This window comes from Quercus lobata, chromosome 5, assembly GCF_001633185.2.
Source record: "Quercus lobata isolate SW786 chromosome 5, ValleyOak3.0 Primary Assembly, whole genome shotgun sequence".
Taxonomy (NCBI): Eukaryota; Viridiplantae; Streptophyta; class Magnoliopsida; order Fagales; family Fagaceae; genus Quercus; species Quercus lobata.
In genome coordinates, this window is record NC_044908.1 from 55,483,007 (window position 1) to 55,499,180 (window position 16,174).

Below are 16,174 nucleotides of genomic sequence, written 5' to 3' on the forward strand. Positions count from 1 at the left end.
TCTCATTATTAGGAGGAAAAATTCGTGGAAAATATATATATTTCTTTTTTCTTTTTTTGAATAAATAAATATATATATTTCTACTCCATAGACTTAGGGATGACATAATTTGGGAACCCTAATTTGGATTGAAAAAGTGTAAATATGTTTTAAAGTTTAAATTACAAATTACACTCTGTTTTTTTTTTTTTTTTTTACATGTTTTTAATTTCATCCTTAAAGTTTCATTCTTTCATTTCAATATCTTAACTTTAATATGTTTTCAATTTAGTTGTTTCATGTATTATGATGTTTAAAAATAACATAAATTATAATATTTATCACTTTTTGAATTTAAAAAATACCTAAAAATATGTAATTTTTTTATCCTAAAAAATAATAAACTTTTTGGAAAAAAAATTAAATAAAATATAAAATATGACAATCAATATCAAGGAAAAAAAATATATATATAACTTTTGGGTACTAAAAACTTAACCCCAAACAAAGGTTGAAACATATAATTCACAAAAACCATTTTCAAAAACATCCAAATTAACCTTAAAACTCACCAATAGTGTTGTAGGGTTACAATTTTGGAGCCCAAGCCTAAATTGTATGGAGTCTTGGTCCAATGAGCCCCAATACAATGAATTTGTAGAGAACGGGTTGGAAACTTGGATCTTAGCGAATCAGACGATTGATCAACAAGTCTTGACGATAAAGAAAGAAAGATAACATAGATTTACTAGGAAGAGACGTCAGATTGATTCTTCTCATATATCCTTCGTCCTTCCTGTTACCAGTCCCCCCCCCCCTCTATTTTATACTATCTTCCTCCCATTTCCATCGTCCATGTGTAGATTTAGATTGGTAGTGCTGATACTTGTCCCATCAGCCCTTCCCAGAGTCGTTAGAAGTGGTTGTAAAGGCTCAAAAGTAGGGTTCAGTGAGTTGCAGAGCACTTAATGCAACAATAGCAGCTTTCTCTTAGATATTTTCGTGTCTTCCCTTGTCCTTTTCTTTCTTAATACTTATCATCTTCCATGAAATGGTCCAAAGTGTCACTCTCAATGGCAGACCATCCCCTTTGTTCTCAGCCTTGCCTGGCCTTCCTTGGACTGGGCCCCTGGCCCAACATATACATTAATATGGGCCCCCTAGTCTGTCACCCCTATAAGTGTCATAGACACACAATTAAAACAAGGAAGAAGATAATTTACTTATTTCATGACTATAGAAATTTATAAATAAATAAAAAAGAAAAAAAAAAAAAGAGGTGGGGGGGGGGGGAATAAGTTGGAATCGACAGGTTAGGATTTTTGAAATAAGTTGTGATTTCGGTTAGTGAATTCAAATAATGGCATGGTTTGCAATTGATACAAGTTGGTCATGAGGAGTCTCTACTATTATATGTGTTGCAATTGATCCCTATTACAAAATGGCTAATGTCCTATGCATTGGAGTATTTTAGGGCCATGATATGGCTAATTTTGGGCAAATATAGTGTTCGTATCACATCTAAATTTAGAACATTAAACAAAAAAGGGTTTTTTTTTTTGGGTGCTATTTGGCCTGATTTTGCTAACATTTTCATTATGTAGCATTATAATTAAACATATTAGTTAAGTAGCATCTTGAGTCTCTAAGACTCGAGTTCAAAGCGATTACAAAGTTGAGGTAGAGTAAAAATTCATGTGGAACTTGAGTCTTAAAGACTTGAGTCCCTTCAATGGCCAAATAAATAATATACATAGTTTAGGGGAGAAAAAATTACCTAGGTTGATTTGGCGAGTACAATCACTATGTCGGTACTTCTCCACTAGCTCCACTACTTCCTCCTCCGTAAGTGGGTCTTGAAGCACCTAGTTCCTCTCCTCGCCACTCTTTCCTAGTCCACTTCTAGTAGTTGGATGGGAGCACAAGTCCCAATCCATTTCTAGTTGAGCTGGCCAGGTGCAAAAGGAGAGAATCTCAAGGGTTCCTTGAATCCCACTAGCTCTGTTAGCGACAAGATAGCCTTTGAGTAAGAGTATTTGAAGTCAAATGGGAGGCTAGCCCGAGAGGAAATCGAGTTTAGCTAAACTCGAATTTCAAAATGAGTTACATAACAAAATAACTTCATGCAAGAGATTTTTCATATATATATATATATATACTTTTTTTATTTATTTATAAAAACTGAATATTTGGCACAAAAAAAAAATGCCCTACTAGATGTACCGGACAATATTACATTAGTCTAATGAAATTTGTAATATGTGTCTATATGTGGACAATATTACATTAGTCTTATGAAAACAGCGCCCTTCCATGGCTTAACACTTCTTTAAATTTCAATTTCATACAGAAAGAGAGGGGGAATTTCTTCTCTAGAGAGATATTGGGGAAATGGAGCTAGAGGGAGAGAGAAAGAAAGAGGCAGATAGTGTTTTAAGGGTTTGAGAGAAATTTTGAATGGATGATTTTGGGTTAAATGATCCGGTTGGTGCTGCTGTGTTTCTATTAGTTTTTAACCATGGTTTGGTTTTTTAACAAGAGTTAATTTATTGGTTAATTGGTGATGTGGAGCTGAGTCATAAATTTAAACTAAGTGGCACTTTCCTATTGGGTGGGAGGAGCTGGGAGGACCACTCAGGAGGAAGCAATAATTTCTCCTATATGTGAGGACTGAGGAGGCGGTACTGGGCAGTCCTGCACTTTCACTTGACTTTGAAATTACAAACTAGGACGGTGACTATTCATCAATCGCGGTTGAGGTGTGGACACTGGACTGGATACCCACATATATCACTTTTACTACTTACATTACCATATACAACTTTTTCTCGGTCCGTCCCATAATGTCACTCACGCTCGCACGCTCCTAATTTACGAAACTAGTCCCATATTTCTCTTTGTTTTGTTCTTTTTGGGGAAAAAAAACACAACACAACACACAGGCCGACGTTGTTCCAAGAATCATGACTCAAGACCCTAAACAAGCTCCTCCTCCTCCTCTTCCTCCTGTTACGCCGTCTCAGCCAACTACTGCTGCCCCGCCTCAGCCGGATTCGACTCAGGCCGACCCAACTCCTCCTCCGCCGCCACCAACTCCTCCACCACCACCATTCGATCCCAGTCGAAGTACATTATTCTCTCTCTCTTTGTTTTCTTTGTTTTTTTTTTTAATTTCTCTATTTACCGTAATATCTCACTCGCTACACTTCGATTTCCTTTAGGTTTGTTTCAACTCATGGAATTTATTTGAATTTTGGTGATCTTTCTTTTGGGTTTCAATTTTGGATTTTTTTGTGGGTTTTTGTCCTTCTTTTATGTAGAATGTGGCACTCTCAGATTTTGACCCATGAATTAGTTTTTACGCTATCGTTTGGGCTGGCTTACTTTCTTTCTTTCTTTGCTTTTCTTGTTACCAAGAGACTAACACAATTTTGCCAATTCAAAACCCGCTAAAAGTGTGTATGTGATAAAAAGGGGATCTTTTATATCAATTATATGGTATTTTTCTATTGTAGTTGTGGGTTTGACTTAATTTTGCTGATTTTACCTGGGATTAGTGGTGTCAACATTGTCTCCCCCATGAACCCAAAAGAAAAGAAAAAAAAAAAAAACAATTTCAATACCTTTTCTTTTTGTATAATGCAATTAATGGATCCATGATAAGATTTTTGGGAACCATGAAAATTAACAAGTTTTCTTTGAAATTATGGACTTGTTTCTTGCCACTTATGGATATGCCTACATATGTCTGTTTTTTAAAGTTTTGTCAGCATGATTTCTCTAAACACAAATTTTCAAGTTTCACACTTAATAGACCTGTGCATAGTTTTGATGTTAGTTACATACATACCTTTCATGCCAAGATGGAATTTTAGGTTCTTCTAAGTTTAAACAATTTGGGTATTGATATGAGATCAGACGCGCATGGATATTTTAAAAATAATGTTGACATTCCAGAAAGTATCAAAATTTTGTTTCTTCATGAGTTGTTTGGCTTAATTTTGTGTGTTTGTTATAGAAGCTGGCTTATGATCCATCTTTTTTTCTATATCTCACAATTGCCATATTTTTCTTTCTTTGAAGTGATTGGCATAATTAAAAGGAAGGCCTTGATAAAAGAGTTAGCTGCGCTATACCATGCTGAGTGTCTCACTTATTGTCAAGAGCTTTTGGAACTTCAAAAAAAATGGGATGAGGTTAGAAATACCGTCTTCCTATTGCAGTTGCGCATTTATATGCTGCAATGTTTTCACTTTGTATTATATTTCATTATCTTGACTTGAAAATGTATAGTCATAAGTTTAAAAAGTTTCTTATTTAACAATTGATTAGATAACTACCCATTAAGCTAGTTATTGTTCTCCTTGCACATTTCCTATTCGGATTTGTCCATGTGTGGACTTTAGCAAGTTATGTGTATGGTTTTTTCTCAACCTCATTATGTCTTTAGATTGCCAAATTGGAATATTTGAGTGGTTGTGGATATCTTATAACCTATTGACAAAAATGGATTTCTTATAGTTTTGCTTTCATACATATCACTCTTGAACTGGTCTTAAAGGCCTTGATTTGGGTTTTTTTTTTTTTTTTTTGGGGGGGCGGCTGAGAAAGGACAAGTCACGTGTGGTCTTAAAATTTTGAAGGCAAGTCTTTTTAAACCTTCCTGCAAATTATCTTGGAGCTCTTTTTAAGCTAGAACCTCCTCATTTGGAGAGGTGACACAGACTTTTGAGCTATTTTCCTTGAGGGTGATTTGATAATGGACCACGTTCATAGGGTGAGAATTGGTGTTGGGTTTGGATTATTCTGTTTTTCAAATATTGTCATGTCATGTTGACCACAGGGTCAACTGAATGGCCTAGGTAAGATATGAGTGACATTTGAGGAGACCAACTTGATTGTAATTATTTTAGATTTATAACTTTAATGCTAAGAATTTAGACATTCTCTACTTTTGCATCTGTTTAATCTTCTTGTGCCTCAGATAAAATGACACTGTAAAGTAATGATTGCAAGTGTCTTAGTACATTTCATAGGCCTATGATCATTCTTTTTAACAAAAATGGAATAAAATCATCAAAACGCTTTAAAGTTCATTTAGGAACATTTAGTTGTCCGTCAAACATCTCTAGTATTCATTCCCTTCTAGCTTCTTTTTTTTTTTTTTTTTTTTTTTTTTAGCTTTCCCTGACTTTCTTTTTTTTGATAAGTAGAACATACTGACGTGCTTTCCCTCACTTTCAAGATCATAATACAGATAATCAACAAATCAGATCAGATGGGATTTAACCAACCCATGCTAGCCATATAGGTGCCATGTGGCTCCAACATTATCTAGCTCAGTAGTTGATAATTTGCTATGTTTACTGCTGCACTTGCGCTGCCACAGTGTTCAATTTAGCATACAGATTTAAATACTTCATTTGAATGAAAAATGCTGCTATAGTACTTTTAATACATAGGTTTTATTTATCTGACTTGTTTTTATGATAGTGCGGTCATGGTTTGACTGCTTTCTTGTCCATTATGGTCTAATCTTACCCCTTCTTTAAGTGGTGCAACTTTCATGATATTGACAATTGTTTCTTGTAAATCCTATCCTAGAGCCCATTTTCAGCTGTAGGAATTTCATTGCTGTGTTTTTGTGTTAAACTGTTAATTGATCTAGATTTTTCAATATGATAAACTGCCTTAAATCTTAATTATTTCTCACTTGAGCGGGTCTTTAAAATGCTTGCAGCCATTTATTGACTTGAAGGCTCCAGACATTTCAAGGAAAGAGACAATGAGGCCACCCAAACGTCTAAAAAAGGCCCGCTAGGCATTGATATAATGTAAGGTTTGGCATCGTGATCTTGCTTATGCATTACAAATTCTTGTTGGTGTGTCCAAATTTTCCTAGATCGCCTTTGCTAAGCTTATATAACGTAGATTTTACATAGGTTACAGTTCCTTGTTTTACAGTTTGCTATGTAATCAGTCTTTCATGGGTTTTTTGCATCTACTAGTGAAGCAATTTCTAAACCACTTGTTGCTGAACGAAGTGGGCAAGAGAAAGGGGTGGTTCTTTAAGAGATGTGTATATTCATATTGGTGAACTGTGTTGTACATAATACATGGATGCTTTGGTCAAATAGGGACCGATTTAATTTGATGTTATGAGAAAATGTATTGCCTATATTATCATTAATTGGATGCTTGTGTGCTTCTTAGCTCTTCTGCTTTTTCTCTCCTTTACATACATATATGGTTATGGATTTGATTTGTTTTCTAGTCACCAATTTTACATTGATGATTTGGTTTGAAAGCTTCATGTACAACCGAGGGAGTACGGATGGCACGGGATTAAAATGGTTATACTAATCAGATTGTAATTCTTCACCATTTAGAAATTTACCCTCGGTTCTGTTTTGCACCCACACGTACAGGATCTTTTCTGAGCAAGGACAAATGAATAATTTTTGGGGAAAATTATAATTTAAACTCCGTAACCATAATTTAAGCATGGTTTCAAAATAAGTTTCACACATTTAGGAGTTTTTAAATTACACCCTATACTTTTAGCAACGTTTCAATTCAAATTATAAATCTATTTAACTAAACAAAAGATGCTGTGTGAATATTTTAACATGTATATCTATATCTAATTAAACAAAAAGATGCCGTATGAATATTTTAACATGTATATCTATTACGTATGAACTTAAATTTTTTTTTTTTTTTTGATAGAGTATGAACTTAAACAATAATGCCAATTCTTATCTCTTAAATATGATATAGAATTTACTCCAAGCCATAATACGTCATTTTATTTAAACACTAGTAATGCCAATTCGGTGATCATTTCTTTGTATGCTGATGTACGAGAATTATGGCACAATACAATACACAGTAGAGGTAGAAATCATGACCATAAGCATGATGTAATAAACCAGTAAGAACATAGTCTAGAATTGAAACTAATCTATGGCAACTTGGGAAATCACAAAACGGGTCATGTATTAAAATAGTTTTGACAATATTTTGTAAGATAATTTTTTTATTTTTTTTTTACATAATTTTTTTAATGAATCTATGCATCGCAGGTCATAATGTTAGTGACGTTAGTCTTTCAATAATTTCCAGCCACTATGCTAAAAGTATGTCTAAGTGGCATATATTTCTTGTTGCATACACATCTACCACACAACACAGACCAGAAAAAGAAGGGGGCAAATTCACCATGGTATATGCATGAAACCTGCAATTAAACCACTCATCCTCCTTAAAAAAAAATAATGATAATAAAGAACAAGTTCCCATCCTACCACGAATAAAGATATTGATTGCAATTCTAGGATTCTAGTATTGGTAAAACTGTTGTAATAGGTCAATTTCATCGGCTCGTGACATGTCTCGATAGACTAGATGCTCTTTGTTCTTGAACCCGAGCTCAAGATGGGGAGCCAAACCCAAGTACTCACATCAACACAGACAATGATGAAGGCCAGCGACATGTCGTAGAAGCTACACAAATGAAACGAGTCTACAGACAAATGGGTTAAACTAGAATCAACTAGTGACTACGAGTCTACGACTTGCCTCATAGAGAGAGAGAGAGAGAGAGAGTTTTGCTTGTGATATCAAGCATGGAGAAAACTTTTTTGGCATTTTGTTTGGGTTAGAGTGATTTTCATCACTTATCACTCAATTTCCATAACTCATTACTCACTTTTCGTAGGGTTCATATTCATTTTAGCTGTTTAGCTTGATTTTCATCTCAATTTTCATAACTCATAACTCATAACTCAAAAAATTTAAGTTAAAGTTGTGGAAAATGAGAATATCTTTTTATTGTTTCCAAATTATAAAAACAAAGTTACTATGACAATCTTGTAATTTTGCTCAACTAAATGGACCCCACCCACATGTATTGTCACCATTAAGTGCAAAACACTAATTGCGCACTCCAACGGCTCTTTTACCGTGCAAGTATCAGCCTTTTGTTTTTTCCTTACTTTTTCTTTATGGCCTGTTTGGATGGAGGGGGAAGGATGGGGAGTGAAGGGAAGTAGAATAGAATTGACTAAAAATAAGTTAATTTTGTGCTAAATCTACTCTACTCTACTCCCCATCTCTCCCTCTCAATCCAAACGGACAATTACTTTCACTTTGCCTTAACATTTGTTTTGGTTTCCATTTTATTGTGTTTCTGAAAAAGTCAATTGAACATTTTTTGGAAGCTCTTGCATTTGAAGTAGTGAAGAAGATCTCCCTCTTCTTCTTCTTCATTAGGTCTTGGCCTTGCAAAATCTGTAGCTTCGGTCTTTGCTCTTGGGTGTTCGTGTGCATTGTGAAGGTTGTAGTGGTCTCGCATCTTGGTTGGTTGCAAGAAGCCGTGGGTCTCTCTTATGAAAGATCTTAAAAGAGTTATGGGAACTTCCATCCAAACACATTACAAGTAGAGTTATGGGAAACTTTTGAGTTGCAAATAGGAGAATTGAGTAATGAATTAGAATGATGAGATTTGAGTGTTGAGATATGAAAATTGAGTACCCTCCAAGCCAAACATAGTCTTGTATTTGGCTTACGCGTACAAATTTTATTGAGGGAGTAATTATAATCTCTTTGGTAGGTGAAACGACTTTATGGTCCAAAAAATCTCTTCTCAAAACAAAAGTTGTTCAAAAAAAATCATAAAAATCATCTTTCAAGGAGTTGCTAGACTTGAGTAGTTAGTTTTAAGGGAGAGACAAACCATTTGATTTCATGCCAATCGAATTAAATTGGTTACCCAAATCCTACTTGCATACGTCCCTGATAAAATTGACTTCATTTAAAACAACTTGGTAGTATTGTGTTGAAATTGCTAAAAGTGAGGGATTATGTCAGTTGACAATTGACATTAATGGTGATGAACAAAGCATCTATTGGTAGGTCATTTTTTTGGCAGAAATTAACCGGTGTTTCAACAGTTTAAGCTAGTTTTCAACGTGTGCTTGGTTCGCATAGTGCATCATCCGTGGGGTTCATGGATTGCAAGTGCTCCAAACCCATTTGTTAATTTTTCTTTGAGGCTCAGGATGTATGAATGAAATCTCTCTTTTGCACTCCGAATCACATTTCTCTGAATTCCCCCAATGAGCTTTTCTCACATTGAGATAGAGAAAGGATAATGGGCTCAAGTTCATTTAGACTAGTAGCTTGTAGCATTGGACCTCCTAATTTTGCTTCAACCGTTTGTTTTGGGCTTCTCAAAGAAAGACTCCAAACACCCATAATTACCCCAAAGTATATACCAAAAAGAAATAAGAAACAAAGAAATTGAAGAAAATGCAGAACTATTATGCCCTTGAACTTCCAAAATTTTCAAATCCGGAAAATTACAAATTTACCAACTCAAAAGGTCTTGAAATGGTTTTTTTACACTTTCTATCATATCCTCTTTCCATGGGGCCATTCTCTCTTAAACCCACACTGCACTTTCCTATAACCTATTCCTTTCGACGTAATGTATAGCTGTTTCAAACTAAATTCAGTGATTAGCACTTACCTGCAAGTAACATAAAAAAAATCAGACAACACAATCTCTTTAGCTAAATTAAGAATTAAATTTAATAAGGAGACAGAGAGAGAGACAGAGGTGCTAATAGAGAGTAGGGTATACCTCGGTTTTTTAAACTATGAATGTCCTTATCATTTCCCATAATCTACTCGGGGAACTGGGTGAAGAAATCTGCCCCTCCATAATCATTTCAGCTGAAGGTCCCATTTCATGGACAAACTTGACAGACTCTGACAGTCGATTCAGTAGGTTCATCAATGCAATCACTTCATTCCGTTGCAATTGCAGCTGTGAAGGCCAATGCAAAATGCTTTAGTGTTTAAAAGGAAAAAAGAATATACTTTCGCTCATGAATAAACCAAAGTGGCATGATATGTTTTTAATTTTTGCAAAATGTCTTGCATAAGGGTCACCATCTTAGAAGTCCCAATTTTGGAGGAAATATTTGAGAGGCTTCTAAAATATTTTTCTTTTAGAGAAATTCATAGATACTAGTACCCTAGGAAGATCAGCAGGTGACAAAAAACGTGACATGCTACCTAAAGATAATTTGAAACTTCAAAATGACTGAAGGAAATAAATACTTACATTCTGAAGCAAGTGTTCCCGGCCATCAACAGAGAAGAGGATTTTCAATGCAGTACCCAGCCCAAGGACCTGAAGCTTTCCCCACAGACGACACTTCTCGCATCCTACACAGTCCATTATTGCACTGCAATGCCAATGAGGATTTGTTATATCATTTCCAAAGGCATGGGCCAGTCATATTAGCAGTAAAGCAATCAAAGTGAGTGGAAATATGCAGAGTAGAACTTGTTCTACAGTTTCTCCAGCTCTGAGAGTGATATTTAATGCCAAGAGCGGCAACGCTATGATACTAGGCAAGGATTAAGAACAACATTCTAAATAAACAATAACTACATAGTGCATTTGGTTTGGTGGAAAGGGGAGAGGGGAAAATGAAGGAAAAAGATGGAGGGAAGGGAGGTAAGGCAGATGCAATTTCCTTCAGGCCCACATATTAGTTCCCTCCCAAAGTGGGCAGAAAGGGAGGTAAGGAAGCAGCTTATACCATGAGATTACCTCCATGCCCCTTGTACTTTATGCCAACATATCCTTTATAGAAGGGCATATAAGTCGGACAAACCAAACAATGGAAAAACATTCTCCTCCCCTTCTTTCCTTGTTTCTCCCTATCTAGACATCTAAACAGAGAAACATCTTTCCTTCCCTCGCCCTTTCTTTGCTCCTTTCTTAATCCACTCCATTTCCTATGATGCCCCCAAACTAGGAACATGGACACTTCATTTGGGGGGCTGTACCTTTGTTGGACATGGGACACGTCTGGGACACTTTTGCAAGCATGTCCCAGCTGTATCCTTTCTTTCTTCTCTTTTCTATTTTGAAAAATTGCTAGACATGGCCAAGACACATGAGAGACATTTATCTTTTATTTCTTTTTAGTTTCAATCATGAACACTTATATAGCAATCTTTTATTTACTGTTTTGGATCTTATTCTTGGTTTGTATTCTAACGTATAAACATCATTATTAGTCATGAATTCACTTTAGTATCCCTTATTGCTCTTAAATTGATGTGTTTAACATTATAAGAAAAAATAGATGCTTAACAATTATTTAAAAATATAAATAAATATATATTTAATAATTAATTAATATGAGTATCCTTGCTGTGTTGTGTCTAATATTTCAAAAATTGTCGGGTCACCATGTCATACCCATGTCCATGTCCATGCTTCCTAGCCCCAAAGTGTTAAAAATGAATTCTAGAAACATCTTAAGACACTATCCAGAATGGATCCAAGATTTTTTTCCCCTTCTTCATAAGTAAAAACAATCAATGATCAAATGGCTAATGAGAAATACCTTATGTTTCTGAATTGCTTTTGTATTTCCTGCTTTAGTTCAGGTCCACGTTGGCCTTTCCACAACTTAGCTTCGTCAAATGGGACTGGGCATGCAGCTTGCAATTTGGGATTAAAAAGTAGCTGTCTTATCAAGGACTGTGTCTTCAAGTCCTCAGTAGGGTTAGCAGTATCATATTCAGCATGTTCCAAATAATCTGCTGCCTGAAATGCATTCAGCAAAAGATTACCATTGGGATGAATTTTAATTCATTATTATAACCCCATCAAGGCACACAGTTTATATAACAGAATATTCCATCAACCAAAAAACATTTCTCACATAAACAAAATATGGCACTTTAAGAACAACTCCAGAGTTTAAACTCACCTTTGTCACAGCTCGGAGAACAAAGAGATATGTGAAGTACAAGTTTCTGACACGATCTGGATATCTTAGGACCCTATCATACATCAATGAGAGATTTTGACCCCACTGGAATTAAACAAATAAAAAGGAAAAAATAAAGAATGGTCAGATCTCTCAATACATTATCATTCAAAAACTAAATTAAGGAAGGTTACACATTGACTCCAGTGATGGGAACAATTTCTCATCCTTTACCCTATAAAGCATCTAAAAGACTAAAACTACCCACCACTAGTGCAAGTGTTCTCTGAGGCAAGTTACAGCCCAGATCATGTAATTGAGGCAACATTTTCATTCTGCACTAACTTAAATATGGAGCATCTGAGAGATTATGACCTAAAAAGTCAAATATACCAACAGTATTTTATTTTATAAATGAATTTGCCATATGTTTATTAAGGAGATTGAAGAAAAAATTAAAACAACTTTACCAGGTATGTACATATAAAAATTTCAGTGTGTATATAAAGGGCTTAGCCAACAAGTTGCATTGATCACAGGTGTAGAAACTATACTGATCACATGGGTCAAATATGCAATTTTTATGCAAACACCATGTGAACTGTCTATCTTCAAAAAGCAAAAAGATAAGTGTCTAAAGGTATGCAAAATTAGAATTGTACCAAGTTTGTAGCTTCATCGATTAGATAATCAGCAGCTATATGAATTGAAATTGAGGAGTGAAGACCAGATATCAGTTTGTACAAAATTTTTTCCTCTTGGCATAACTCTTCAGACGGATCTGCAAAAGTTGAAAATCAACAAAAAGGTAAGGATAGATTACTCATTATGAAGCAAGAAAACTCATCATAACAGCCCCCCCACCCCACCCCCCAACACAACAATATGGAGAAACTGGAAAAACTCTCAAAGAAGACCAAAGTTAAATTCTAAATTACCATTTGCCACTAGATAATAAAGTATAAGGATGCAAATTTAACCGTCATCATGAGACAGTACTTCAACAATAATTCCCAAAAAATAAAAGGTAAGAAAATTCACTGGAATCAAAGTCTTGTCATCTTCAACATAAGTAAAGATGTAATGTCCTACGTCCTCATCATAAATGCAAATCATTGTTAGGAGCTCAACAGGCACTGACAATAAAGAGACAAAGATTGCAGTGGGAACCCAGCATACAGGTGAAGTAGGCATGTTAATCACCAATTTTAGAATAACATTCCAGCTCTTCATAACGAATTCAATGAAGGGTTTCCCAAAATATTCTATGGCAAGGGTGAAGGCAACAGTTATGTGATAGCAATAATGACTACTCAGCTAAGCCATACAAAATTTAAGAGAGAGAGAGAGAGAGAGAATAGCAACATTTAACAATAGAAATTAATGATGAACATAAAAATAAATTATGCCCTGTGAGATAGAGAACAAATATTATCGATGAACATTTGGCATACACAGAGGACAACTCACATTTGGGGCAGTTCTCACTATAGACAGAATCCCAAATCCTTCTAGCAGATGGACCAGTGTAACCGGTATAGCGTTCAGGATTGAGTTGTAGGTTCACATATGTCATCTCAGCTGCAAATGTAAATGGGTTTCATTTATAAGCCATAAGACAATCTTCATAGAATATAATTAAACAATGAATGCCATCCTCATTTTCTGTATTTGACATTTACATCAACAATAAAGGATCTCCTCCCATTTAACCCTCTAGTTTCCTCCAATTTTAATCTGGATGTACACAAAATCTGATAGTCTTAAAACACACACACACAAAATCAAATGAATGCCAAGTTTCGCACTTGGCTAAAATTGGAGGGAATCGGAGGATTTAAATGGGAGGGGATCTTGTCCCAATATTTATATATTCATAACAACACAAAAACCAATGAATTGTGCAGGAAAAATATGACACTAACAATTATCAGTTTCGTCATCATTTGTCCAGGGATTGTCTGTTTCTGTCCAGCCTCTGAAAGCTTTACTATCTATTGTACGATCCACGGCTGCCTGTGGCTTCCCTTCTTGACAGATAGGATCATCTGGTGAGAGGACATTACGGGGCTCCTTAAATAATTCAGGGAACTCACTTTCTGGGCATTCACAAACACTGCAATCCCGCAGACGGCACATACCATCATCAGGCCAGAAAGGACAGTCACACCACAACTTAACCTACCATAAATAAGATTCACAAGGACGATCAGCTGAGGACAACACCAAATTTCAAGAACAGAAGCAAGCAACAATGCTTGAAAATTTTCTATATATATATTGGTAAGTTACACATGCATCTACTGCGTCTTGGTCCCATGACCTCACCCTCCGTCTCATCATTATGGGAGACTCAAGGTAAATGTATATTCAGGCTATTCAAATTTACACTCTTGAGAAGAATATCGCATATGTAATCAATCGTATAGATTAATATTTGGTATGTAATCAACAAAACTTCTAAAATCTCCAAAAGATCCATGCCTTGTTTCTTATGCAGATACCTTAACACCACGCCGATATTAATACTAATACTGTAGTAAAATTCAACTATATAATGATCAAAATTGTGCTAAGCATTACTTTCAAAAAATGATTATTCAATAGAAGGATCACATATTAGTTCTTATATAATCAGTCAACTTCTAGCCAATAAATCAAAACAACTGCCAAACCTTGAAATACCGGAAGAACGGGGTTTTAACAAGCTCTTGGAGCGATGGATGCAACACTTCCTCATTAAGTCGGTCCACGGTCTCGTAATCACAACAACAATCCTCAACAATCCCAGTATACTGCACAAATTGCAAAACCCAAAAACCCCGTTAACAGTACATAATCATAAAGAACTGAAATTTGAATCAAACCAAATTCTAATTTCCCCATCTCAAAGTCTAAACACAACAAAAATCAGGTAATATGACAAAACTAGTTCGAAGAATTGAAACACAAATTGTAAAACCCAAAAACCCAGTTAACAGTACAAAATCCTAAAGAACTAAAATTTGAATCAAACCCAATTCTAATTTTTCCCATCTCAAAGCCAAAAACACAACAAAAATGGGGTAATATGACAAAACTAGTTCAAAGAATTGAAACACAAATGCATGGACATGAACAGTGACTAAACACAACATAAAACAATAACAATCAAACATTCCCATTCCTTCCTGCATACTTTCCTTCATTTTCTCAGTACCCAAACAAGAGAAGAAAAGAAAAATGACACGCACAGAGAGGTTGAGAATTGACCTTGGCGCAGCGACAAGGCGTTTGTCGAAAGAGAGACAATCTGGTAGAGGCTTTGGAAGAGACAGCCATAGCAACAAAGAGAACGACGAGAGTTCCAAACACCGCCATTAATCTCCATCGCTTTCCACGGGCCTTGGTTTCAATCTCTGCTTTCTTCCCCATCGAAAACCGAAAGAAAATCCAAGAAATAGTTTTCCTGTGAATATGATCTCGGTGGCGTTACTTTTGAGGAAAATGGAATGAAAGCAAAGTGGGTCTCTGTCTTTTTCTCTCTGTGTTTGAGTTTTTGAAAGAGTAAAATTAGTTGATGGTAATAAATAGGCTGTGTGCTTTAAATGGATGGTTTTGGTATTTACTTTTCTTGGGATTTGGTTTTCCAATCCAAATGTAGGAATTTTGTGGAAAATTGGGAAAATCTGTAAGAAACCTCAGACACTAAGGAAATGAAAAATTGGTGGGCGGTGTGGTGTTGATGGTTTTCAATTTTTGTTTTGTTGAATTCAACGGTTCAGACGGAGAAAAGTAGTGTGAGCTGTAGAAAATCAAAATCAGGGGTAAGGGGGACTTTTTGGGCTCGAATGTTCTAGTAGTTGGGTTTGGTTGGACTAAGCCTATTTTATAGTAAAGCCCGGCCTACAGTTGACTTTTATAAGTTCATACTTCATAGGAGTATTTTATTTTTGTGATTTGGGGAACAAAGTTAGGAATATTATATGATATATTTTACGATATCTACATGTGAGTAATACGATAAGAAATTTAAAATTTGAACTTCCCCTATATTAAAAATTAATTAATGTTTTAACGTATTGATAAGAAATAACAATCATAATATGGACACTATATATATATATATATATTTTTATAAACCGTTAATGTGAAATATAATAATATTAATTCTCTTTGTTTAAATTTAATGTATTATATAGTTTTGATTAAATAGTATAAATCAAAAAGTGTGTTTAGTACTTTTTTTTAATTAAAATTTTTAAATATTATAATACTTTATATATACTAGAAATAAAATTTTAACAATAAAAGTGAAATATGTTGTTTTAATTTCAAGTGAAATAAAGGGGAAAAAAAATTTATTTTGTGTGTAGATAGATTTATGCGTGAGGCTAATGGTCAGACTTTTGACC

At 35.0% G+C, this 16,174-nt stretch overlaps 2 protein-coding genes across 8 annotated transcripts; one reads left to right on the forward strand and one right to left on the reverse strand.

Annotated features, from left to right (window-relative positions):
- The first annotated feature begins 2,670 nt into the window (after window positions 1–2,670).
- On the forward strand, window positions 2,671–6,194 carry LOC115991557 (arp2/3 complex-activating protein rickA). 7 transcript variants are annotated; one of them, XM_031115341.1, is made up of 4 exons: window positions 2,671–3,105; window positions 4,063–4,175; window positions 5,720–5,818; window positions 5,922–6,194. In XM_031115341.1, exons 1-3 carry the CDS (start codon window positions 2,943–2,945, stop codon window positions 5,798–5,800), a joined length of 357 nt encoding a protein of 118 aa, XP_030971201.1. In that variant the 5' UTR covers window positions 2,671–2,942; the 3' UTR covers window positions 5,801–5,818; window positions 5,922–6,194. The 7 variants fall into 7 exon arrangements, with proteins under 7 accessions (XP_030971201.1, XP_030971203.1, XP_030971205.1 ...); XM_031115343.1 differs by having other exon boundaries at window positions 5,929–6,194; XM_031115345.1 differs by having other exon boundaries at window positions 5,944–6,194.
- A 3,088-nt stretch (window positions 6,195–9,282) lies between these two features.
- LOC115991559 (endoplasmic reticulum oxidoreductin-2-like) lies at window positions 9,283–15,553 on the reverse strand. Its single transcript, XM_031115347.1, has 9 exons — window positions 15,033–15,553; window positions 14,456–14,575; window positions 13,706–13,961; window positions 13,251–13,361; window positions 12,443–12,561; window positions 11,781–11,885; window positions 11,412–11,614; window positions 10,112–10,235; window positions 9,283–9,811 (listed from the first exon to the last, which is right to left on the reverse strand). Exons 1-9 carry the CDS (start codon window positions 15,192–15,194, stop codon window positions 9,635–9,637), a joined length of 1,377 nt encoding a protein of 458 aa, XP_030971207.1. The 5' UTR covers window positions 15,195–15,553; the 3' UTR covers window positions 9,283–9,634.
- Window positions 15,554–16,174: the final 621 nt, after the last annotated feature.